Source organism: Rhinopithecus bieti, unplaced genomic scaffold (assembly GCF_001698545.2).
Source record: "Rhinopithecus bieti isolate Rb0 unplaced genomic scaffold, ASM169854v2 scaffold_47418, whole genome shotgun sequence".
Classification (NCBI taxonomy): domain Eukaryota; kingdom Metazoa; phylum Chordata; class Mammalia; order Primates; family Cercopithecidae; genus Rhinopithecus; species Rhinopithecus bieti.
The window spans coordinates 2161371-2188241 of NW_016819951.1; the positions used below are offsets into that span (position 1 = coordinate 2161371).

General features: G+C 41.2%; 1 protein-coding gene across 2 annotated transcripts in view; it reads right to left on the bottom strand.

Annotated features, from left to right (window-relative positions):
- Window positions 1-7439: 7439 nt before the first annotated feature.
- EOGT (EGF domain specific O-linked N-acetylglucosamine transferase) overlaps window positions 7440-26871 on the bottom strand; it is a 38064-nt gene continuing 18632 nt past the window's right edge. For both annotated transcript variants that reach the window (XM_017859398.1, XM_017859397.1), the window contains 8 exons: window positions 19592-19684; window positions 19161-19232; window positions 18947-19033; window positions 18098-18166; window positions 13013-13074; window positions 9957-10076; window positions 8628-8730; window positions 7440-8057 (listed from right to left, as the gene is read on the bottom strand). In XM_017859398.1, the coding sequence (XP_017714887.1) occupies window positions 7911-8057; window positions 8628-8730; window positions 9957-10076; window positions 13013-13074; window positions 18098-18166; window positions 18947-19033; window positions 19161-19232; window positions 19592-19684 (753 nt within the window). In that variant the 3' untranslated portion in view covers window positions 7440-7910. The remainder of the gene's footprint in view (window positions 8058-8627; window positions 8731-9956; window positions 10077-13012; window positions 13075-18097; window positions 18167-18946; window positions 19034-19160; window positions 19233-19591; window positions 19685-26871) is intronic.

Here is a 26871-nt window from a genome sequence, read left to right on the forward strand (position 1 = left end):
AAAAAAAAAAAAAAAAAAAAAAAAAAAAAAAAAAAAAAAAAGGAGGAGGAAGAAAGGAAGAAGAAGGAGAAGAAAGACAAAGAGAAGGAGAGCATATTTCCCAGCTATGGGCCCTTTTCACTACTTTAAAAGCAAAACCATCAAAGAATGGGCACCTTTCTCTGGGTTTGACTTTTATCCCCTTGTCCTCTAGATTTATGGCTTGCACCATGTAGCTTCTACCATAAAACTCTTCTTTCCAATAGACTGCTATCTGAATTGCAAAAGCAAGACTCTCCAGTAACATATAATCCAGTAAAAAGTAAATATCATAGACTAATAAAGCGATTTCTGAAGGTGATTTATTTGCATAGAGATACCTGACAGGGAAAACCAAAATTCCATCTCAGAATCTGGTGATGATATACTATGAGATGCTCCATCATTACATCTTTTAATTTTACAGAAAAGCAGTTGTAGCAACTGGAGGAGGAAAACCTCTCAGTCTCATTTCTGCAAGGTGAACCATAAACACTTCTAAAAGCCTCATGTGTAAACTCTCTCCCAGCACATTGCTGAACATCACTTGACTATTGGAAAAATGATACGTAGACAAAGATATTTTTCTAGAGGATTCACATTTTTCCATCGATGTAGAATTGCCCTTGCTGTGAATAAGTACTTGCTTTCTTTTCTCCCCATTTTCCACATGCCTTAAGTGAAAGGTTGCTATAGACGATGTTGACTTGTTTCCTTAGTTTTTCCATTTTCCTCCTCATCCTGCCTTCTTTTAGCTGGCTTTCAAGTGTTAATCCTGGCATTTCCCTGCCTTGCCTTAGATCTGTTCAATGTGTCCCTAGTACTACTCTCGTTTCACCTGTCACCTGCTTTATTTACATGTCTATACCACTTTAACTTTGGGTTTTCTTCTGGGACTTGCAACAGTCACCTTTAACTTCATCCCCTACCTGCTGATTCCTCATCCAATGGCCTTATATCAAACTGGCCTGATTTGCTGGCACCTTTACTTAACACTGTGCTCAACTTGGATTTCCACCCAAGACAGGAGACACTTCAGCTGAATTGTGTCCTTGCCATTTACTTTCCAGATTTCTCTGAAAACTACAATTACTTTTTACCTACTCTTGTTCTGCTGATTGAATGACCTCAGCTTTAGGGGAAACAACACAGTGATGTAACTGGCTGGCATTCAACTTGGAGTAAGACAACAAAGGTCCAAGTCCCTCAACCTCAGTTTGCTTGCATCTGCACGGCGTAGTATGGGGAGAATAATACCTGCAGTGTTGGTGTTGCTTTGGCAGTGAAGTTCTTCCAGATTGTAAGGATGAGCTGATCCAATAGTGGTTTCATGGATAACTGGAAAGTAACTCATAATTGTACCCCATATAGGAGAAGCCCTAATAGCTCAGGTCTGGTGTCTTTGTCCCAGGAACTTTGGCATTCTCTTTGCATCTCACCTTCAAATGTCCCCAGCAGAATGGCTCTGGATGGGTCATTTATTTACCATTTATCTCGCAGCCTCTTGATTGAATAGACTTTGGCTCAGCTGTTGATTCCTGGTCCAGTTAACAGGGACCAGGTAGCACAGTTGATTTAACTCAACAAATAAGATACAACTGACCAGAACAACTGCATGGTGAAGGCACTGCCTGGCCCCCCTTTCCCCAGAAGGGGGCTTTAGCCATGGCAAATGCTTAGGGTAGCCTGCCTGGAGTGGGATTCTTGTAACACCAATCCTCATACCTCTTGAAGAAAAGATTCCATGGTCAAATAAACTTGCATGCAGTGCAGTGGTGGGATCTTGGCTCACTGAAACCTTTGCCTCCCAAGTTCAAGCAATTTTCCTGCCTCAGCCTCCCAAGTGGTTGGGACTACAGGTGCATGCCACCATGCCCAGCTAATTTTTGTATTTTTAGTAGAGACGGGGTTTCACCATGTTGGCCAGGATGGTCTCGAGCTCTTGACCTTGTGATCAGCCCGCCTCAGCCTCCCAAAGTGCTGGGATTACAGGCATGAGCCACCATGCCCGGCTGTAACCTATTTTTTATGGAACATCTTATGGACACTCAGTGGAAGATACTTTGGCAAATTCTGGCTAAACCTCATTAACTGTCGACTGCCACCAGCCTCATCGGTGTCTCCAGAACAGCAGTTCCCAACCCCTGTACATCAGAACTACCTGGGAACATTTCACAAAATATAGTCAGCCAGACTGTGCCGCAAGGGATTCTGATTTACTTGGTCTGAGGAGAGGTCTGGAGATCAGAATTTAAATGCTTCCCAGGTATTAGACCCTTAAATAATAACTCTATATGTAATAGCGCAATAATAGCATTTACTAAACATGTTTTGTGCCAAGCACTAGGTAAGTGTGACATTATTCTCTTATTTTATCCTTATAGGAACCCTGCCTAATGTATATTACCACCAATCTACAAGTAAAAAAATATACCTAGAAGACCAACATAAATTTGGTCTGAAGAAGAATTGAAGAGTTCATGTGCCAGCTATAGATCCTAAATAGAACTAGAGTCCTCATCAAATTATCTACCAAGTCAAAAAGAATGCATTCCCCTAAGCAGCTTCTGTCACTAGAAATCATCTTCTGAGAACCAAGCACTCTTCCCACAAGATGATCAGGAGATATTATACAGGATCCAGCTATTGGCGGCAGCTAAGCAATTCCACACTTAAACCTGAAAACCGTCCGTGATCATTTTCCTACATTCCCTCAAATCAGGAATAACAAAATCCATCACACTCAGAAGCAAGGCCTTACTCCTAACACTCAGGTGCCTGGAATCTACAATGAAATTCAGACATCGGGCTTCAGACCACCCAAGAGGCCATTTGGAAGGGCTTGACTGCCACCTTGTGGTCCTGTGCACTACCAGCCAAGACGAGGACACACAGCCAGCGAGAAACAATATGTGAGCAAACTGTTTTAACCCACTTCTGTTTTGACAAGAATGGTTATAACATCTTTTAACATGGCCCAGTAAGCTGAAAGAGAACAAAGGTATTAAAATATTCTGGCAACAGCCCTTGCTTGGGAGCAGATTATTTTAAACAATTGCTTTCTCCAGGGCAATCATACCTGAGTTGATTTGTGTGTATGCTCCTAGTTTAGAAAAAGCAAGTATTTTCCATATTTTCTCTCTACTGACTAGGTTTCAAAAAATAACTATTTTGGGCCAAGAGTGGTGGCTCACACCTGTAATCCAAGCATTTTGGGAGGCTGAGACCAGAGGATCTCTTAAGCTCAGAGTTTGAGATCAGCCTGGGCAACATAATGAGACCCCATCTCAACAAAATATGAAAAATTATCCAGGCCTGGTGGTGCATGCCTGTAGTCCCAGCTACTTAGGAAGCTGAGGCAGGAAGATCACTTGAGCTCAGAGTGACCTATGATTGTGCTGCTGCACTCCAGCCTGGGTAGACAGAGGGAGACCTGTCTGAAAACAAACTAAAAACCAAAACAAAAAATTCATTATGTAACGGCAAGAAAAGGCCCAACTACAGGACTGTTTTCTCCATGTTCTATATCCCCCAACTAATTTCTCCCTTATCTTTCCCTTCCTTCTTCTCTTCCTCCCTTCCTTCCTTCCTCCCTTTCTTTCCTCCCCGACCTCCTTCCTTCCTACATTACATGTAAACATCCCTATCTAACTCGAAATTCCTTCACCAAGAAAGCCCTATGTCCAATCCTTCTGCTACTGACTGTGTGGCTTTGGCCAAATTCCTTAACCTCTATTTAAACATCTTAGAAGAACGGTTTTTACATTTTTAAAAGACTGCAGGAGGAGGGCAACAAATAATAACACGCAACAGAGACCGTATGTGGCCCACAAAGCCTAAAATATTCACTATCAGCCCTGTACAGTGTGCTGACCCCTCCCCTAGACTTGTACCATGTGAAGTACACAGTATCAACTATAAGTATTCTTTAAAAATAGACATTAAATCTGAATCTTAAGGAGACTTTAGATGCAACTTCCAGTTGACAGGAAGCAGGAGGGAGAGTAGGACAAGCTAAATGCCCCACCGTGGCACCACCTCACCTGCTAGTGAATGTGCCGCTGAGCTCCCCTCCAGACTGAAGCACTCAGTCCCCAGATTGCTTGAAATGTGGCCGCTGACGGTTCACAGCTGAGCTCCTCACAGGCCTTGCCCTCAGCTGAAGAGAGTGGCCTTGCTAAGGCCCCACCCCTCCCTAGGATGGCCCCTATTTGAACTTGTTATGTGCATTTCTTGCCTCATCTGGGGACCTCACTGAAGGACCACACCAGCTCTACAGCACCCCGCTGAGGCCTCACCTGGCATTGCCCCTCTATTTCTCCCTCTGTCCAAGCCTGGACCCTTTACATCCTCACAGGTGTTGTGTTGTGAGAACCTTCCCCCTCAAAAAAACTATCTGCATTCAAATCTCTATCCCAGAGTCTGTTTTCCTAAGACATCCCTCCACACCCTATTCTCAGCATAACAGCTGTTATGAGATAAGGCAGGATTTTACCCCTTTACTCAGATCCCTTCAATGGCTTCCATCTCATCAGAACCTTGCCATCTACACCCTTGTTGCATTATCTCTTGACTTCGCCTCCTACTTCTCTGCCCTTGATCACACCAACGACACTGACTTCCTTGCTGTTCCTCAACCATACCAGGCATGCTCCTGCCTTGGGGCCTTTGCACATGCTTTTCTAGCTTCCTGGAATGCTCCTTTTCCAGTTATCTGCATAACTCCATCCCTCACCTCCTTCTAGTCTTCAGTCAATGAAGACTTCCCTGACCCCCTACTTAAGTGTGCAGGACTCCACTGAACCCCAGACTCCACATCCCTCTTTGGTTTCTCCATAGCATGTATCAGAATCTGGCACACTGTACCTCTTATTTATGTTGTTTAATGTCTGTCTCCACCAGAATGTAAGCTCCATGAGGGCAATGACTTTTATCTAGTCTTTTCTTTGCTATATTTCCAGAACTTAGAATAGTAACTGATACAAAGTTGTGGCCCAATCAATATTTATTGAATGAACAAGTAATAAATGAATGGAAGACTGTGAACGTGGAATCAGAAGGCTTACGATCTTTAGGGAAGTCCCATAACTTCCCTAAAGTGAAATGGAAGACTTTCCTAAACGAATGGAAGACTGTGGATGTAGAATCAGACGGCTTGTGATCTTTAGGGAAGCACTCTTCACATAAAAAACAGGAACCATAATTCTCATGTCATTTTGGTAATGATTATACAATGTACCATTTATAGAGGCATCATGTAATAAACTGCTAAATAAAAGGTATAATTTTTGATCAAACCGAATTCTTCACCAGAGAGGTACTTAATTTTTATAATCTAAGAGCTACCAGATTGCCAAAAACGAAGCACAGAAACATTCAGACACAGAAAACCTTAACAATGGTTCTGATATTCAAATAAGATATAAAACGATTTATTCCAAAGCCATACCCCAAATATACAATGAAATGCATCCCTGTTAAAGACAATAAAAAGAGCAATCTTTACATTTTACAATGTGAAGACCTTCTGTTCCCACAAAAAGTCTCATGAAAGTTAATTCCATAAAGTGTCAAACGTATTTTCCTGTTTATATAAAATGTATTCTCTTTAAATGCAAAATATTCAAATATAGCAGTTTTATTTTGAAATTGTTCTCAATTTCTGAAATTCTCACTACTCTACAGCATCCCATTTCCACACGCTTCTTAAAATGAGGTAAGAAGACAAACGGTGAAACCTTTTTTCAGATCATTTTTTCAGAAGTCAATGCCTTGCTGACGTGAAGTACAACATGCTTTTGTCATTCCTTTCGTCTGAAATATTTTCCCAGTGGTGACTCAGTATTTTGCACAAAAAAACCTTGCAATACCTGTCATTTAAAAATCCATAACATATTGTAATTCTTTCTATACGATTTTAAGATCTGAATCAAAGCTATTGCTACAGTGATTCACTATTTTCTTTACAGGTACTTTAATAAATATTCCTCAATTCTAGAAGACTATTCAAATCCTTTAAAGTGGGGATCAGCAAACATCTTTTGTAAAGGTCCAGATATTTTGTTTTGTGTGTCATTTTTCTGATGCATATTTTTTACAACTGTAAAATGTTTTTAAAAAATTATTTAGCTATTCTGTAATTTGCTACCCCACTATTTTAAAAAATAGAACTAGTCTCTAAATTAGACTACTCAAGTGTTAATAAAATGTAAACTTCACATTGTGCAGTAAAATAAATCCACGGTTTCTGACTACTAAATTGAAAGTTCATAAGCAGTAAGAAATGAATCCCATTCAAAGAGTAGGGCTACATTCCAGATATTCTTTTTAATCAATGACACTTTCTTGTGGCTTCTCACTTTGATTGAATGTCACACATCTTTAGTTTGTTTTTTCTTGGTCTTACTTTTTTATAGGGAAAAATTCTCATGAGGCTAATTTGAAGTTTTTGAAATTAAAGACTAGAATACTTTGATGCTGACAGAGGTAGATGCACACACACTGGTATATGCAGTTACAAATACATAAAATGGAAACCACTATTTCATATACAAATTAATCACAAATGCACTCCATGGCTAAGGAGGAATCAGCGGAAACCAGATAGAAGGTATGCAAAACAGTCCTACAGAATGTTCTAATTTTCTTTTATCACATATAGTTGCTACATTTTAGGAAAACATGATTTGAATATGAAACATGTAAATATAAATTAATATAGTGGCATGATTTATTCAGGTTCTTGATGCATATAACCTGGAGGTGACTAAACTCTGATCTATATAACATGGTCCTATAGCTTGGTACTGAGAATCACAACTCTGCGTGTGTGTGTGTGTGTGTGTGTGTGTGTGTGTGTGTGTTGCATGTTTTCCTTTCCTACTACAAACAGTGTTGTAACCAGATTATGGCAAATAAAAGAACAGTTGTAAATTTACCCAAATATATCATAAACAAGTTGGAACACTCTGGAATTGCAGTCATATGATATTCTACAAAAATATTTACAAATTCTAAAGCTGAAAAAGTTGAAAACTTTGGTATCCATAAAAAGAGAAAGTTCAGGGCCATGCGTGGTGACTCACACCCGTAATCCCAGCACTTTGGGAGGCCAAGGTGGGAGGATTTCTTGAACCCAGAGTTCAAGACCAGCCTGGCCAACATGGTAAAACCCTGTCTCTATCAAAAATACAAAAATTAACCAGGCGTGGTGGTACACACCTCTAATCCCACCTACTTGGGAGGCTGAGGCACAAGAATCACTTGAACCCAGAAGGCAGAGGTTGCAGTGAGCTGAGATCATGCCACTGCAGTCCAGCCTGGGTGACAGAGTGAAACTGTGTCTCAAAAAAAAAAAAAAAAAAAAAAATTTAGCCAGGTGTGGTGGTGCAGGCTGTAATCCCAGCTACTCAGGTGGCTGAGGCAAAAGAATCGCTTGAACCTGGGAGGTGGAGGTTGCACAAACTGAGATCATACCACTGCGCTCCAGCCTGGAGTTAAGCAACCTATATCTTTAATGTTATAAAGTCAGCTTCGTGAAATTTGGGCTTAGAAAAATCTATTAGGTAATATATATCTGTTAGGTTTTTTTTTCTGTTTCAGAAAAAAAAAGAAAGAAAGAAAGAAAGTTAAAGTGTACCAGGAAGTCCATGCTCAATTTTGAACTATAAAAGTTTTCAGTGCAAAATTATTGCTATTGATAAATAGCAATGACACAAAACCACATGAAACACTTAACGTCTATAAAACACATAACAATATCCTGAAGGTATGTTTTGGCATACAAAAGGTAATTCGGGGATAGGAAATAACAGGTTGCTTTACTGATTTAATTCTAAGTCTGGGTGTTGGAGTGTTTAAACACTCTCTTTTTGCAAACAGACTCAACGTATTTATAGCTCATCACGTTTCTTCTTAAATGGCCACTTTGGGTGTTGCAATACGTGGTCTGCAGCCTGAAGGACAAGATACATAAATTCTTCTACATCGAAAGAGTAGTTGGTGAACTTCGGGTGCTCCCCCAGGGTTGGATGGTGGCCCTGCGAAAACAAACCAAAACACGAATCCATAACTCACTAAGGGCATGGTTTTCTCTACAGCAAGAAAATTATGTTACTTTGGCTAAGGCAACTAATTTATGTTCTACATCAGAGACCAGCAAACTTTTCCTGTTAAGGGCCAGAAGATAAATATTTTCAGCTCTGCTGACTCTAAGGTCTCAGTCACAGTTACTCCACTCTGTCACTGAAGTGCACAAACAACTAGAGACAGCGCATAAACAGACAGGCATGACTGTGCTTTCTTTACAAAAACATGTCATGGGCTGGATTTGCCCACAGGGCTGTTGCTTCTTGATCCCCTCTCTATATATAATCTAATAGATTTTTCTAAGCCCAAATTTCACAAAGCTGCCTTTATAACATTAAAGATATAGGTTGCTTAATTCCCCCTTTTCTCCTATTTGCAAATATAAAATAAAACAATTCAGTATTCCAGAGAACAGTTTATCTTTGCAGCACTCAAGTTCAATAACCGTTTTTCATATCAATAATTGGATACTTTAAACCAATTAAAAATGAAGCAAGGTAAGTTTTGTGATTGAAATTTACCTTATCCTGAGGAAAGACTTTGTTCTGCCTTTGCCAAGTGATGTAGTGAATGCCTCTCAGCCTGGCCAAGTCCAAGTAACAGCGTTCATCTTCACAGTTGTACCTAAGGACACAAGGGTGTCACAACATGAGGCTTTTGTCCAAGGTTTTTGCCAAATCAACAACTCTCTATGAAAATAAAATGCAGCTCCCAAATATGTCCTTGCAAAAGGTTGTAAACAAGACTGACGAAGATAGTAAACAAGACTGAGGAAGAGAAAGTAAAAATATTCTCTGAACTAAATGAACTTAACTTTTAAAAAACAAAATAGGATCATGGAATGGAAAGAACTGACTTTGTTCAGTAGGGCTTGCTGCCTATGAACTTGACATCACCTTATGATACCTATCTTCAAATGTATTTAAGTGGCAAGGGGGATAGGTAACACTTCCAAGGTCATATAACTAGTGAAGGATGCAAAAGTAGAACCCAGGTCTATTAGACTCTAAGGGTTGAGTTTTCTCAGTTACATTTCTCTCCCTTCTCTCTCCTTTCTTCCATCCTTCCTTCTCTCTCTACAGGAGAAATGACAGAGACAGAATCCATTATCTGGCTATTTCTCTACATATATCATATATATTTTTGAAATGTTTTGCAGGGCACTGGAAGTTCATGACAACTTTTTTCCTAAATAGCCTCCTATTTAAATACAGAGTCAAATCATTTTTCAAATGAAACCATAGAATCCAGATATTTAGCATAATGGGGGGAAACAGGTAACAGTAACTGCTGTTAGTGTCTCAAGAACTAAAATGGAACACAGTGTCAATAGCAGAATTATTATCAGAGGGAAGGCCATGTCTCCATAAAACCAACCACTGAGTTAAAAGCATGCCCTGGGCAAGTCATTAATACCCAAGGGCCTCAGTTTCCTTGTGTATGGGATCAGCAAGCACTAAGTGAAGTGGTTGGCTTGTGTTTTGGAGCTATGTTGTGCATGAGACATAAATGCTTTCTTTTAACACAATAACTACACTGTTTGCAAGAAGCAGCTCAGAGTTGGGAGGTATGCAGGAACAAACTCAGAATAAGGAAACCACAGATTCACATCTTCCGTATCATGCTGGGGATGGGAAGATGAAAGGGTAGTTGGCTTACTAAGCGCAATGGCAGGCTACGGACTTTGTATTTTTAGCTTCAGGCCTTTTTTCTTTCCAGATGACTATATGATGTGACTTCTGTTTTTGAATGATTAAATATCAAGCCTTTTGATGCTCAGAATGAAAGCCTTAGCATGCATAAAAAGCATTATCAGTTGCTTCAATGTAAAACTGCCTCCAAACACTTACAGTTCAAACACAGCAGCCCAGTCTGGAAGGAAAAGTAAGTGGGTCAGACCAGCTCCATGCATTCCAATAAATATGTCTGTGTTGTGTGTGATCCTCAGTTGATCTAAAAACCCAAGTTCTCTGTGAACATACAGAGTAACACGAGAGAGATGGGGAGAAGAGAGAAGTATCAGGTTGAGCTAGTTCATGATTCACAGTAAGGATATTTATAAAAGTGTATTGCCCATTTTAAACCACATTCCATTTTAAGAAGCATTTTGCCAATTTCAAGTGCTCTCTAGTAATTAATAAATTTCTTAATAATTTAACATATTTTCTAAGTAAGCTCACCTATCCTTTTAGGTTTCAGTATATTTAGTTTTAAAGGAAACTTTAATATCTGTCTTAAATGGAAAATCAGTGACATATGACATTAACAAAATTGTAAAAATTGACATAATCAAACTAAGTAGTGTTCAAATCAAGATAGATACTATTGCAAGACAAAGCTCAGAGCCTGAGGCCTGCTCTTTCTTCATAAAAAAGGGAAATTGGCAAGTGTTAAAGAGATGTTATGACACACTAGCACTAAATTAAAAACTATTTCCTTAGGATAATATAAGGACTTTTTAAAAAGAAAATTTCTCCTTGTGTGATTTAAATTTTTTAATGCCAGCTGAGTACATCCAAAATGATCTCAGATACCACCAGGGCATTATCCTGCCTTTGGAATAGACAAATACACAATTTTACGCATCTTAGGACTGTACAAGTGTTCTCTAAATCCAAGACACTAATAAGTGTGTAACCCTTGAACCAAAAATAAGTCCCCAAACAGTTCACTGAGGTGAGGCTAGGGAGAAATGCTGGAATAAGGCTGACACTCTGAATAAACAGAAAGAAATGAGATCTCCCAGCCCCACTTTACCCAAAGTAAAGAAAAAGAAATGATCAAGATTATTTTGGATCTAAGAAGGGAAGGTGAATTCCCTTTTACACCAGCTAACAACAAAACTCCGCACAGGAAAAGGAAGACAGCTCCATGTGTACATGCATCGCAACGAGAACGTGTGCCTCAGTTTCTCCAGGAATGTGAACTGGTGCCAAGGGAAGGACGGCCATTCACCCAGATGAACATATCCCTGGAGCTGCCAGTTGTGGAAACGCCTGTGGTCAGCACTCACCAATCCCCACGCTAACATGTTACTAATATTTCCTGCAGACTGGCAAGATACGAATTCACTGTCATTCTTGCTTATCTGAGAAACTACAACATATCCTTAAAAGCCAGTCAATGATACAGCCTCAGAGGTGCCCTCCCCAGTTCCTTCCATTTCTTCCCAGCCTCATCTCAGTGATCGGTTTTGGGACTGATGTGGGGGCCCCATCTTGGCTCACTCATTTCTTCAAGCAACACTGACACAACATTTCTTCAGCACAGCAGAGTATAATCTGTAAAATGGGACTGGATGGGCCAACTCAGAAGACTGTTGAAAGCATGAGATGAGATAAATAATAGCTGTTTTTACGATTGCTATTTATCTCTATTCAGTGTCTGAGATCCTCAAGACCAGGGCTATGCCATCCGCCATAATAGGATTCCTACTGCTGAGACTGGCGACCAGCTCATGAGTCCCCAGTAGAGATTTACCGCACAAATGAAGTAAAGTAATGTAGGATGAATGAAGTGCAAAGTTCCCATGCTTACATTCTCTGAAATTAAGTGTATCTATATTAGATACCCACATGCTGGGACGTGTACTTCTTTTAACTGGAAAGTCTTCATAGTGTTAGATTTGGGAAACACAGCTGTGATTGCAGGTGGACATGGAGACAAAAGTTTTCACTTTTCCTTTTGATCTTTTCTATACTGCCTGACTTTTTCAACCAGAAACATGTATTACTTTTACCAGTAAGATGTAATTCTAGCAATAGGAATTACCTAAACTGTGAATAATAGACATATTCTGTCTTTCTAAGTCTTTTAGTTGTATTAAGAGTTTTAAAAGAAATGTAAATATTTGATAACATTTTTTAAAATTTCATGTTATTCTGACCCTCAAATTATCCCCATATAAATAATTTTAAGTCAGATGTTGAAATCTGGCAGCAGGCAGGGCAAATTAGGTTTATAACATCTGTAAATTTTGAACTAGTTGCCCTTTTTTAAAATTATTTTTTTATTTTTTGGAAACGGAGTCTCGTACTGTCACACAGGCTGGAGTCCAATGGTGCGATGTCAGTTCACTGCAACGTCCACCTCCCGGGTTCAAGCCATTCTCCTGCCTCAGCATCCTGAATAGCTGAGACTATAGGCACATGCTGCCACACCCGGCTCATTTTTTGTATTTGTTAGTAGAGATGGGTTTTACCATGTTGCCCAAGGTGGTTTCCAACTCCTGAGCTCAGGCAATCCGCCCTTCTCGGCCTCCAAAATGCTAGGATTACAGGCATGAGCCACTGTATCCAATCTGCTAATTTTTTAAAATTATGAAATTTTAGGCCAAGTGTGGCGGCTCATGCCTGTAATCGCAGCACTTTGGGAGGCAGAGGTGGGCGGATCACTTGAGGTCAGGACTTCAAGACCAGCCTGGCTAACATGGTGAAACCTCATCTATACTGAAAATACAAAAATTAGCCGGACATGGTGGCACATGCCTGTAGTCCCAGCTACTCGGGAGGCAGAGGCAGGAGAAACACTTGAACCCAGGAAGTGGAGGTTACAGTGAGCCAAGATGGCACCACTGCACTCCAGCCTGGGCGACGGAGCAAGACTCTGTCTCAAAAACAAACAAACAAACAAACAAACAAAAAATTTCTGAAATTTTAAATGAAAATCTGAATTCATCACTTCTTTTGAATAAGGAGATGGAGTCTCAACATCAGGCCCCAGAAAGGAAAAGAGTAACTGCCCTTGTTCCCAGGGCCCTCACCTGCCCATTTCATTCATTTATAGGATCTACTTGTCCCTTCTGGGCCTACAAATGCCAGTGACTCCCACTGGAAAATGCTTTCTAGCCCCTTGACCTCATCCAAGCAAAAGTTGACAGTGTCTGCTGAGATTGGCTATTACTTACCTATACTTGTAATCAACAATCTGGACTTCAAATGTAGGTACTGTTTTCAGTGCATTTACAAGCTGGGAAAAAAGAGAAACATTTAGCATTTCTTTTCCTTCTTTCTCTTCTGTTTTTCCTTTATGAGTCCTAACATTTCTTTCTTTGCATATACTATTTCAGATATTAAATATCATTTGGTAACAACAACAACAAATAAAAAGAAAATAAATATCATTTGGGTCGACAGTTTTGAACTGTCATTAAGTTCAAATCCAGGCTCCACCTGTGAACACATGACTCTACCTCCTTCAATACCAATGCACTGTGTTGTTGTGAGGCTGAAAGGAAAAGAAAATTCATGGAAGCAAAATGCTAGGCACAGAAATACACTAATCATTAACTGTTATTCCAGCCTTTACCTTAAGAGTTTTTGTCCCATCCATTATCTCATTTCAGACAAACCACTAGTGCTTTGAACCTCATCCTCTGAAAATACTAAGGTCTTGGCAGAAAAACATTTTCAGTACTTCTACGTAAAAAAACTATTATTCTTCTAGCAAGCAGAAAGTAACAAAGCATTGTTAATCTGTTATGAAAAATATAGTCATGGTTCTCTGTCCCCCACAATTAGGCCATAGGGGATCACCACCATTCAGAAATGTCTGCACCTGAATCATGTTGCCTTGTGGCATGCTCTACACTGCAACAGCAACATCAACAGTTGCACATATTATTGACGGGGCATGTAAGTGGTGCTGGCATTTCTAAGTGTGTCGTTAGGCTTACTTCACTTAATTCTCATAAGCATCATACCAGTGGCCAGGCGCAGTGGCTCACGCCTATAATCCCAGCACTTTGGGAGGCCAAGGCGGGCAGATCACCTGAGGTCAGGAGTTCGAGGCCAACCTGACCAACATGGTGAAACCCCATCTCTACTAAAAATACAAAATTAGCTGGGCGTGGTGGCGCATGCCTGTAATCCCAGCTATTTAGGAGACTAAGAGAGGAGAATCACTTGAACCCAAGAGATGGAGGTTGCAGTGAGCCGAGATCGGGCCATTGCACTCCAGCCTGGGCAACAAGAGCAAAACTCTGTCTGAAAAAAAATAAATCATACCAAGTAAGTATTAGTACTATGCCCACTTGACAAATTACACAAGATAGGCTCAGATAAGTGAAATAACTTTCTCAGGATCTCACAGCTCCCAAACGCACAGCCAAAAATAAATCTAGGTCTTCTGACCCCAGAACCTGTGTTCTTAACCAGTGTACTCTATTGTCCTGCTTCCAGAAAGCAACAAGCAGTGACCAAGATTGAATCCCCCCCATGTCAAACACACACACACACACACACACACACACACACACACACACACACACAGTCATGACTGGAAATTTCTCTCTCCAGACAGCCCCTGAACTCTTATGAAGAGTAAGAGTTCTTAGAAGAGTAGCATTCTGTTTTACAGGAGAGATGGCAGATGGTATAAGCCTTGGTCTTTTACCGAGATTGCCCACATAAAAGGAATCACGTGTGCTGAGGGTCTCAGAGCAAGCATGCCCTTTTTCATGACTTCTAGTTGCACGAGAAAGGTGGCCCTATCCCTTCCAATAGCTATTTAAACCCTGCAGTTGGGCAGGATTCCACAAGCCATGATCTAATCAGGCCATTTGGGTTGTATTATCTATTTATTAATCAAAGTATAGCCAAAGGTGCTTTCTTCCCTGCCCAGGAGCTGCCTTTCTAGTGAGAGCCAATCCTCAGGATAGAAGCAGCCAGTTGGGTGCTCTTTGGTTTGGAGTTGGGGGCTGAAAGATCAAATTTCACCTTTGGGCGCCATCATCTGGGCAATGTGCATGACTGAATCTGAAAACCTCACGCCTGCATTAAAGCATCTACCAGCACTACACCTTTCTTTTTTTTTTTTTTCTTTTTTATTATACTTTTAAGTTCTAGGGTACATGTGCACAACATGCAGGTTTTTTACATATGCATACATGTGCCATGTTGATGTGCTGCACCCATTAACTAGTCATTTACATTAGGTATATCTCCTAATGCTATCCCTCCACTCTTCCACCTCCCCACAATAGGCCCCGGTGTGTGATGTTCCCCACCCTGTGTCCAAGTGTTCTCATTGCTCAATTCCCATCTCTGAGTGCGAATATGCAGTGTTTGGTTTTCTGTTCTTGAGATAGTTTGCTGAGAATGATGGTTTCTAGCTGCATCCATGTCCCTACAAAGGACATGAACTCATCCTTTTTTATGGCTGCATAGTATTCCGTGGTGTATATGCACCACATTTTCTTAATCCAGTCGTCACTGATGGACATTTGGGTTGGTTCCAAGTCTCTGCTATTGTGAATAGCACTATACCTTTCTACTGGACTTCTCTGCAGCAGCCTGATGCTATTCCTCAGCCTGCCCCTTCCTGATGGACTGGGGCCAGAAGTAGATTCTGCCTCCTCTGAAATCTATTTGCTGTTGCAGTAGTAGCACACTCTGGCTAGGAAAGCAGTTTCAGTCCCCGACTACCTTGACTCATGTCCCCATTACTCTTAATCACCAGCTGGGTGACCTTAGGCATGTTTTTTAACCTCTGAGTCTCAGTGTCCTTGTTTAGGATAGAGGATAATAATACAATACCTACCTCGTGGGTTTGCTGGGAGGGTTGGGGGGCACAATGTACAAAAGGAGCACACAATAATATGCTTGACCCCCAATTGCACTCAATATGTATGGTCTATACCAATATATACTGTTGATCTGTTGGCTACTGAGGCTTCCCATTTGTATACCCAACATTGCAGTATTTGATAACGTTATTTCTAGGTCTTTAAACACACACATACAAACACACACACCCTCCACACACACACTGCTCATTTCTTCCATCCACAGAGCTTACAATTAACACCTCATTATGCCATATGTTCATGTCCTCTGTAATCCATATGGGTCTCAGGAAGAGACGTTAATTACATAATTCTGATCAGCTTGTTAGGCAGCCAAATTAGTCTGTGTAAAATATTTTACCCATCAAAACATGACCCCCTCCCCCAACTTCCCTCTTACTAACTATTGTCCAGTTTGTTTCCAATTACCTGCTCAAGTTAAAAGCCTCAAGTCACACTTGATCCTTGATACCTTTCCTGGCCTTCTCTAGTGTGAATGTACTTCTACATTCCAAAAGTAAGTATCATAGGTCCTATCTCCAAAATATATCTTGAATCCATCTACCATGTCATCTCTACTGTCATCACTTTGGCTAAACGCTCTCCCCTGGGCCACAATAACAGCTTCTGATCAATCTCCTTGCTCTCACTCTTGCAGGCAGAATGACTTAAAAACAAATGTCAATTCATGTCTCTGCCTCTGTATTTGTTTTCTATTTGCTGCTGTAACAAACTGCCACAAATCTAGCAGCTTAACACAACACAATTTATCCCCTTACAGTTCTGCAGGATTGGAGCCTGACATGGGTCTCACTGGGCTAACATCAGGGTGTCAGCAGGGCTGTGTTCCTCCTGCAAGCTCCAGGGAAGAACCCACTGCCTTGCCTTTTCCAGCTTCTAGAAGCCCTCCACACTCCATGACTCAAGGCCTGCCCCTTCATCTGCGAAGCCAGCGACACGGCATCTCTCTGGCCCCACTTCCCTTATATCTCCTTCTCTGACTCTTTCCTGCCTCCCTCTTCCACTTTTAAGGAAATGATGAACTGAGATCTGATCAGTGAGAAGAAGCCAGTGAAGAAAAGAGCTGTCCAGGCACAGGCAAAAGTTCTCTGGCAGATGGAGTTTAAGGCCCATTTGTGATTATACTGGGCTCACATGGATAATCCAGGATAATCTCCTTACTTTTAGACCAGTTGGTTGGGCACCTTAATTCCATCTGCAACCTTACTTTCCCTATGCCATGTAACCTAACCTGTTCGCAAGTTCCAGGGATTTGGACATGGACATCTTTTGGGAGGAGGAGGAAGAGACATTATTCTACCAACAATGCCTTGCTTTAAAACTTCACAGTGGCTTTCCCCTACACTGGAATAAAATCCCTCTCCCACCAAGGTCTAGGAGGCTGACATGATCTGTGACCTCCCTGCCCCATGCCTGACTTCTTGGATATCGCCCCACCTCTCTCAAGATACTACAGTCATATTGGTATTCTCTCTGTTTCTAGAATACTGAAAGTTCAGTCCACTAGAATACATTTGCCTCTGCCTGGGAGGCTCTTTCCCTTGTTGGATCCTTCTCTGATTAGGTCTCAGTCTAAGCAGTGTCCCTTTGATGCCCTCATATGAGTACCAACCCCCTCCATCCACATTCCCAGTCTCTATGACATCACCCTGGTTCATATCCTTCGAAGCACTTATCACTGCCTGACATCACCGTACTTATTGACTTTTTTACTTACTTCTTATCTGTCTCTCACCTCTAGAGTGTAAGCTCCATGAGGTCAGGCACCTTCCCCATCTTTGCTCTACTCTATCTCCAGGACCTAGAACATGGCCTGACACATAGCAGGTGCTCAATTAACTATTGTAGAATAAATTCTTACTACTGAGAGGCTATCTTCAGGCCATGATGTTGTAGGTAGTGGACTTGCATGATGATCTCATTGAGGTTAAATATAATTTATGAGTTAGTGCTACTGAAATGAGTCAGGATGCCGAAAATGCAGTTTCTAAGACATGGTCATGTAACAGAATAGAGATTCTTCCAACTGAATCTGCTGCTGATACCACAGGATTAATGGCCTCAACCATCTTTTGCATCAACTATGCAAAAGAAAGTCTTGCATTTTTGCTACTTTTTTGTCCGGATGCCCTCTACTGCAGTCAAGGCAAGATTCAGAGAGCTTTCTCAAGGCTGAGTTGATGCAGATGAACATTTACTATAAGGCAAAGCTAGTTTGTCCATGGTTGGTTTGGTGAATCTCACTAGAAATTCAAATCCAATAAATAAACTGGGTATAGGCCATCAAACTTTTCTCAAAACTAATAGTTTTAAACCAAAGCTTTTCATTGTAATGCAAAAGAAAAAAAAGCACAATTTTCTTTATAAATTCAATATGAAGGCATTAAAATGTATACCAAAACTAACCTCATTTTGGTTTAGGATTTTCCGGTATTCTGTGCTCCGTGCAAGAATGGTGACTCGAATTTTTCCATCCTGTAATCAAAATGAAATAATGAAATAATAAAATAACACTGCATATGCCTGGGTAGATGAATGAACATCTGAACCTAAAATGTGATTTTCACAAAGAGATGTAACTCAACCAGGATACATTAATAGAACTATTCTTTTTTAGCCTGATTCCTTCACCACTCTCAGGGAATAAAAATGTATCCACTTCAACCACCAAAGGCAAAAACCAATTCATTACATTATCTGTTTGGTTGGGTGGGTGAATTTTTTGGCAGGGGTTGTGTAAGTTAGATGAATATTTGCGGAGGTGAGGGAGATATAGCCAATGAAGGGGGAAAGGAGGGCAGGAGGAAGCATATTCTTGCAATATCCCTTAGTTTCTCTTTTACAGGTTTTTGACACCTGGTTTCAGATGACTTCCAGTCAGAAAATGTTTTTGGGTTTTGTTTTGGGACAGAGTCTTGCTCTGTCACCCAGGCAGGAGTGCAGTGGCATAGTTTTGGCTCCCTGCAGCCTCTGTCTCCCGGGTTCAAGCAATTCTCGTGCCCCAGCCTCCTGAGAAGCTGGGACTACAGGCACGTGCCACCACGTCCAGCTAATTTTTGTATTTTTTGCAGAGATGGGGTTTTGCCATGTTGGCCAGGCTGGTCTTGAAATCCTGGACTCAAGTGATCCACCTGCCTTGGCCTCCCCAGAAAATGTTAACACAAAAACATGGTCTCCTGATTATTTCTGTTTCTGAAAAGGTGGTATCAACTTTTATTAGGGAAGAAAACTCAAGCCCATCTCAGAATCCATTACCTTGGGTCCTTCTTGTGTAATGTTTAGTCTGTGTAGCACATGCTGGGAAAATGCCCTGAATAGTCCAGTATTTTGACAGCCAGATATCTAAAATAAAAACACTGGTTGATATTACAATGAATACTTCTGTATTGTAATTTAAGATACTGTCAAGTTATGTATAAATGTTATAATGTCTGTAAATATGAATGCTAATGGTAGACAACATGCTTACCAGAGGAGTATTATAGAACAGCCCATATCTCATGCGGGGGAGTAATGAAAAAACAGCTTCTTTAAAACATACCTAGGAACAAAGATACATTAAAAGATAAGAGGATGTAATTTGCACCCTTCACACCAAAATAGCATGTATAATTTTGAAAAGTTGATTTTAATTAATCTCCATTTTGCATTAAGATTGTTTGAATAGCACACTATTTCATTCAAAGAGAACAGAATTCATATTTTTGGAAAGATTATAGAAAAAAGTTTTCAAAGGCTGCACGATTAACAACACTGATGATTCTAATTATAATAAAAGAAATTCAGAATTCAGAAATCAGTGGTAATGGCTAATAGGAACTCATAATAAATGTTTATTTTATGAGTGAGTCATCTGCACTCAAGAGATATTCACAGACATTTCAGGAAAATTTCCAGTACCCTTTTGGAATCATAAGTTTTCAAATGTATAATGTCATAATCAGTAAATGCATTCCATGTGTCGGAGAATAGGTCACCATATCCGTAAGAACTCTGAAAGTAGAAACAAAACAAGGTTTTAGGGCAATGAAAGGATACAGCATGACTTTTCAAAGATGCAACAAAATACCTGAATTTGCTTGTGTTAAAAACTAACAACCCTACACAAAATCCGTATAAGCAAAATGGATCTTCATCTTGGGCCAGAGCAAATGCCTAATTTGATGAAATATCAGAAATAATTATCACAATTATACTCTTAGCCATTAACAGTGTTTCATTTTTCTACCTTAACTTCTTTTATTCTCACATCTTTGAAGTTGTAGTTCAGGGTTTTTTCCTGTGAACATCTTATCCAAATTATAGATGCACACAACACACACATATACCACCGTTTGTACACACTCCGTTATGCTCAGTGTGCAAAAACCATCAGGATGAATGAAAAATACTTTAGAAAAAAATTTCAGAGCAAGAAAATGGGTTCAAAGTTTTAACACTGGCTGGGTGCAGTGGCTCACAGCTGTAATCCCAGCACTTTGGGAGACTGAGGTGGGCAGATCACCTGAGGTCAGGAGTTCAAGACCAGCCTGTCCAATATGATGAAACCCTGTCTCAACTAAAAATACAAAAATTAGCCGGGCGTGGTGGCATGTGCCTGTAATCCCAGCTACTCGGGAGGCTGAGACAGAAGAATCACTTGAACCCGGGAGGCAGGGGTTGCAGTGAGCCGAGATCATGCCATTGCACTCCAGCCTGAGCAACAAGAGCGAAACTCAGTCTCAAAAAAAGAAAAAAAGAAAGTTTTAACATTAAAAAGAAAGGCTGGTCACAGTGGCTCATGCCTGTGATTCCAGCACTTTGGGAGGCAAAGGTGGGAGGATCACTTGAGCCTTGAAGTTTAAGGCTGCAGTGAGCTATGATCATGCCATATACTCCAGCTTGAGCAACAGAGCAAGACCTTGTCTCTAATAAAATAAAATAAAAATAGATAATATATGGAATTCTATGAAATGTCCCCCCACCCATTGACTAGTGAATAAAAAGTGGTAATTTCTGATTAATATTAATGGTGTCAATAACAACTTTATATAATAATAATAGCATCCTACACACTTCCTGTGTTCCAGGCACTGTTTTGGGCACTTGACATTATTAATGTACATTAAGCCACCCACAAGCCTAATGAGTAGATAATATAATTTTCCCTATTTTGCAGATGAGGAAACTGAGACACAATTTTAAGTCATTTGCCTATACTGCAAAGCAACTGAGTTATAGAGCTGGAATTCAACCTAGCCTTTGCTGCCAGTTCCATCTGACAGTTGCCTCTCAGTGGGAATTAGTTCTTTCTAGTATAATTACATGTTTTTTTGGTTTTTTGTTTTGCTTTGTTTTTGTTTTGAGATGGAGTCTCACCCTGTCGCCCAGGCTAGAGTGCAATGTCGTGATCTGGGCCCACTGCAACCTCTGCCTCCCAAGTTCAAGCAATTCTCCTGCCCCAGCCTCCCGAGTAGCTGGGATTACAGGCGCACGCCACCACACCCAGCTAATTTTTGTATTTTTTGATAGAGACGGTTTCACCATATTGGCCAGGCTGGTCTCAAACTCCTGAGCTCAAGTGATCTGCCCACCTCGGCCTCCTAAGGTGCTAGACTTAAAGAAACCACACCCAGCCTCATTTCTCTTTTGAAAAGTAGTTAATTACGAGCTCCATTAGCTAAGAAGAAGAAGATCAACTAATTTTTAAATGGTTTCACTTAGATTGAAAAATTCAGCCAACAGAAATCAGAAATATGCATTGTAGCATTACATTCAAGCTCTATAGTTATACATTATGTTCATGTCTTTTTATCTTTATAGCATTTTCTCAGATTTTCAACATTTTATGTTGCACATACTGCAGTTATTTCAAAGTTATTGAGATCTGTTAGATGTGAAAATAAAAAAAAAAAAAGGCTTCTTTCCATGTTCCTCCAATGCCATTCTAATAAAGGCCCTTCTCAACACCAACTAAAATGAAATGTCCCTGTTCTGGCTCAATAATAAATAAAGGGCAATTAAAAGAAGTGATTCTGGATGGTTTCCTGAAAATACTTCAGATAAAATAAGATATGTTTGAAAGGAAATTTTAATAATAAAATACTATAATCCTGATTGATCCTTCCTCAGGGAAATCATACATTATTTAATAAGAACCACTTCCAGAAGCTTCTTTTCCATGTTTCCCAAGTCCAAATTATCTACCATGAGGGAAGGAGGGGCTTCTTCCTACACTCATGTTGAAGAATATTTGGATAGTCTTCAAGACACAAAATTTCCTTTAGTGTGTCTCAAATTTAAACATGCATATAATCTATGACTTAGAAATTCCACTTACAGAAATCTGTCCTACAGAAATGCTAGGATGAGCATGTGAAGATATAGGTATATTGAAAGGATGTATGTGTTTACAGTAACATTTCAGTAAATACCAAAGAACTGGAAACAAAACCAAATGTGATGGGGGGGTGGGGTGGGAAATGAATACATGCACTGATGCATGCATCCAACTTCCAAAACATCCATTAAACAGAATACCACATAACACCTAAAGTAAGGATGGCCCTAAAGGTACTGACTTAAAGAGACATTCCAGAGATAATACTAAGGTGGCAATATGAGACAGAGAGTATATTTTCCATAAGAATATAAACACATTGGCCAGGCATGGTGACTCATGGCTGTAATCCCAGTGCTTTGGGAGGCTGAGGTGGGAGGATCACTTGAGGCCAGGAGTTCAAGACTATATTAGTCAGTTTTCACGCTGCTGATAAAGACATACCTGAGACTGGGAAGGAAAAAATGTTTAATTGGACTTACAGTTCCACATGGCTGGGGAGGCCTCAGAACCATGGCGGGAGGTGAAAGACACTTCTTACATGGCAGCGGCAAGAGAAAATGAAGAAGAAGCAAAAGCGGAAAACCCTGATAAACCCATCAGATCTCATGAGACTTATTCACTATCACGAGAATAGCATGGGAAAGACTAGCCCTCATGATTCAATTACCTCCCCCCGGGTCCCTCCCATAACATGTGGGAATTCTGGGGGATACAATTCAAGTTGAGATTTGGTGGAGACATAGCCAAACCATATCATTCTGCCCCAGGCCCCTCTAAATCTCATGTCCTTACATTTCAAAACAAACCATGCCTTCCCAACAGTCCCCCAAAGTCTTAACTCATTTCGGCATTAACCCAAAAGTCCAGAGTCCAAAGTCTCATCTGAGACAAGGCAAGTGCCTTCTACCTATGAGTCTGTAAAACCAAAAGAAGGTTAGTTACTTCCTAGATATGATGGGGGTACAGGTATTGGGTAAATATAGCCGTTCCAAATGGGAGAAATTGGCCAAAACAAAGGGGTTACAGGGCCCATGCAAGTCCGAAATCCAGCACGGCAGTCAAACTTTAAAACTCCAAAATGATCTCCTTTGACTCCAGCTCTCACATCCAGGTTACGCTGAAGCATGAGGTGGGTTCCCACAGTCTTGGGCAGCTCTGCCCCCGTGGTTTTGCAGGGTACAGCCTCCATTCCAGCTGCTTTCACGGGCTGGCGTTGAGTATCTACAGCTTTTCCAGGTGCACAGTTAAAGCTGTCAGTGGATCTACCATTCTGGGGTCTGGAGAATGGTGGTCCTCTTCTCACAGCTCCACTAGGCAGCACCCTACTAAGGACTCTGTGTGGAGGCTCCAACCCCACATTTCCCTTCCACACTGCCTTAGCAGAGGTTCTCCATGAGGGCCCCACCCCTGCAGCAAACTTCTGCCTGGGCATTTAGATGTTTCCATACATCTTCTGAAATCTAGGTGGAGGTTCCCAAACCTCAATTCTTGACTTCTGTGCACCACAGGCTCAACACCACATGAAAGCTGCCAAGGCTTGGGGCTTCCACCCTCTGAAGCCACAGCCCAACCTGTACATTGGCCCCTTTCAGTCATGGCTGGAGCGGCTAGGACACAGGGCACCAAGTCTCTAGGCTGCACACAGCATAGGGACCCTGGGCCCAGCCCACGAAACCACTTTTTCCTCCTAGGCCTCCAGGCCTGTGATGGGAGCAGTTGCCATGAAGGTTTCTGACGTGGCTTGAAGACATTTTCCCCATGGTCTTGGGAATTAACATTAGGCTCCTTGCTATTTATGCAAATTTCTGCAGCCGACTTGAAATTCTCCCCAGAAAACAGGTTTTTATTTCCTATTGCACAGTCAGGCTGCAAATTTTCTGAATTTTTATGCTCCGTTTCCCTTTTAAAACTGAGTGTCTTTAACAGCACCCAAGTCACCTTTTGAATGCTTGTCTGCTTAGACATTTCTTCTGCCAAATACCCTAAATCATCTCTCTCAAGTTCAAAGTTCCACAAATCTCTAGGGCAGGGGCAAAATGCTGCCACTCTCTTTGCTAAAACATAATAAGAGTCACCTTTGCTCCAGTTCCCAACAGGTTCCTCATCTCCATCTGAGACCAACTCAGCCTGGATTTTATTGTCCATTTCACTATCAGCATTTTGGACAAAGCTATTCAACAAGTCTCTAGGATGTTGCAAACTTTCCCACATTTCCCCATCTTCTAGGCCCTTCAAACTGTTCTGGTTGCTGTCTATTACCCAGTTCCAAAGTCACCTCCACATTTTCGGGTATCTTTTCAGCAATACCCCACTCTAGTGGTACCAGTTTACTGCATTTGTCTGTTTTCAGTCTGCTGATAAAGATATACCCAAGACTGAGAAGAAAAAGAGGTTTAATTGGACTTACAGTTCCACATGGCTGGGGAGGCCTCAGAATCATGGTGGGAAGTAAAAGGCACTTCTTACATAGTGGCGGCAAGGGAAAATGAGGAAGAAGCAAAAGCAGAAAACCCTGATAAACCCATCAGATCTCATGAGACTTATTCACTATCACAGGAATAGCACAGGAAAGACCAGCCCTCATGATTCAATTACCTCCCCCGGGTCCCTCCCACAACATGTGAGAATTCTGGGAGATACAATTCAAGCTGAGATTTCATGGGGACACAGCCAAACCATATCAAGGACCAATCTGGGTACCATAACGAGATCTTGTCTCTACAGAAAATAAATTCAAAAATTAGCCAGATGTCAAATCAGAAGACAGTAATATATATTATATATACACACACCCACGTATATATGTTATGACAATATATATAGTCATAACACATATATAACATATTTATGGAAAAGAATAGCCAGGGATGGTGGCATGCACATATAGTCCTAGCTACTTGGGAGTCTGAGGCAGGAAGATCACCTGAGCCCAGGAGAGCAAGGCTGCAGTGAGCTAGGATCATATTCCTGGACTTTAGCCTGGGTGACATATTTGCACTTATTAAAATAAAGAGAGTCCTGCAAGGGACTCACACACAACTGCAGTTACCCTTGGGGGAACAGGGAATTGGAGAGGAAGAAGGAGACTTCTTAAAAAACTTTGCATACTTCTGTGTTGTTTGAACTCATTATAAACAGGTTATTACTTTCATAATTAAAAAAGTAATCACGGCTGGACATGGTGGCTCACATGTGTAATCCCAGCTCTTTGGGAGGCTGAGGCAGGCGGATCACCCACGGTCAAGAGTTCAAAACCAGCCTGGTCAACATAGTGAAACCCTATCTCTACTAAAAATACAAAAATTAGCCAGGCGTGGTGGCCCACACTGTAATCCCAGCTACTAGGGAGGCTGAGGCAGGAGAATCACTTGAACCTGGGAGGCGAAGGTTGCAGTGAGCCAAGATTGCGACACTGCACTTGAGCCTGGGTGACAAGGCAAGACTCTGTCTCAAAAACAAACAAAAAAAAGTACTCATAAAGCTATACTACTTCTCAGCACAAGCAAATGTGGAAAGCCTACAGTAATTTCTCCTTTTATTCATTCTGTTTGATAAGAGCAACCCTGCTGTGCCCAGAGAGGCAAGTGAAGATGGGTCCCTTTATGCACGTTTGCAGGTTGGTAGCCTTGCCCGTCCCACTGAGGATGCCACATGCTGAAGGGAGTAAACTGCAGAGCTTTTCAAGGAGGAGAGGGAAGGCCCCATAGGCTTCCTTGTGGGGACAGTTTGGAAAATATCACCAAGATGTGAACTGCAGTAATAGCTACCTCCCTGCTCTTCCCTGGGCAAACTGCTCGTCCAAGACCATCAGGACTCTGGCAACACCATCCACTGTGAGGGATTCATGTCATAGTCAGCCTGCAGGTCACAGTGCTGCTTAATTTAAGGCCTTACCAACAAAAGGGAAACAGCAGCCACACAAACCCTTACTTAGTGCCATCCCCATCCAACCTACCATCTTCTGTGGGCCTGATTTCTGGAGCAATCTGGCAGAGCTGCCTGTCCTGAGAACCTGGCTTAGTAAATGGCAAAGACTTCTTTGACCAAGAATGCAGGTTTAAAATGGATGCAAAGGGAGTGGTAAAGGAGTGGGGGGTAACACCGAGCAGCCACCCTGCTGGGCTACCCCCATCCTGCCTATCTGTGCCACAGTGGAGGTCCAACTGCCCTCATGTCTCATGCTCAGCTGACTGAATAACCTGGGGTCTTCATGGTGGCCGTGCATCCTACTCCAGCAGCCACAGAGAAGGGGAGGGTTGTAGAAGCTGGCTCACTATAACAGTCCATTTGAGGAAGATGTGGAAAAGCATGCAACAGGTACAAGGAAGCTTCTGGAAGGCATCTGATAAATTTCTGTCAACTTAGTTTGGCAACTTAGGTACAGTCCTCTTCAGAGGACTTTAAGAAGACGACACAGCACCATGGTGTCCAAGCACAGGTCCGGAGTCAGGCTGCCTGGATGGAAACCTTGCTTCTGCCCTCGCTGACTGCATTATCTTACAACACTCACCTGCTGCTCAGGCCTCGGCCTCTTGTCTGTAAGATAAGCTAATGAAAACTCAAGTCCGCAGGGGGTCATGAGCAGGAAATGAAGTAACATAATTTATGTTAATCACAAAATTTAAAATAATTTTGCTTAAAAAGGGCAAAACAACCATGAGTTAATAATTTAGGGCTTGTAACAGCTGCTGAGTGTGACCTGACTTCACTGATACAAAAAGAAGAAAAGAAAGGGACTGTTGTTCCCTTTGCTCACAAAACATTTCCAAGAAATGAAACTGTGGTGGCAGCAAAACTGAAATACAAAAGGGAAACGTAAATGCATATAGATAGAAAATAAAAGAAAGCATTAACATGC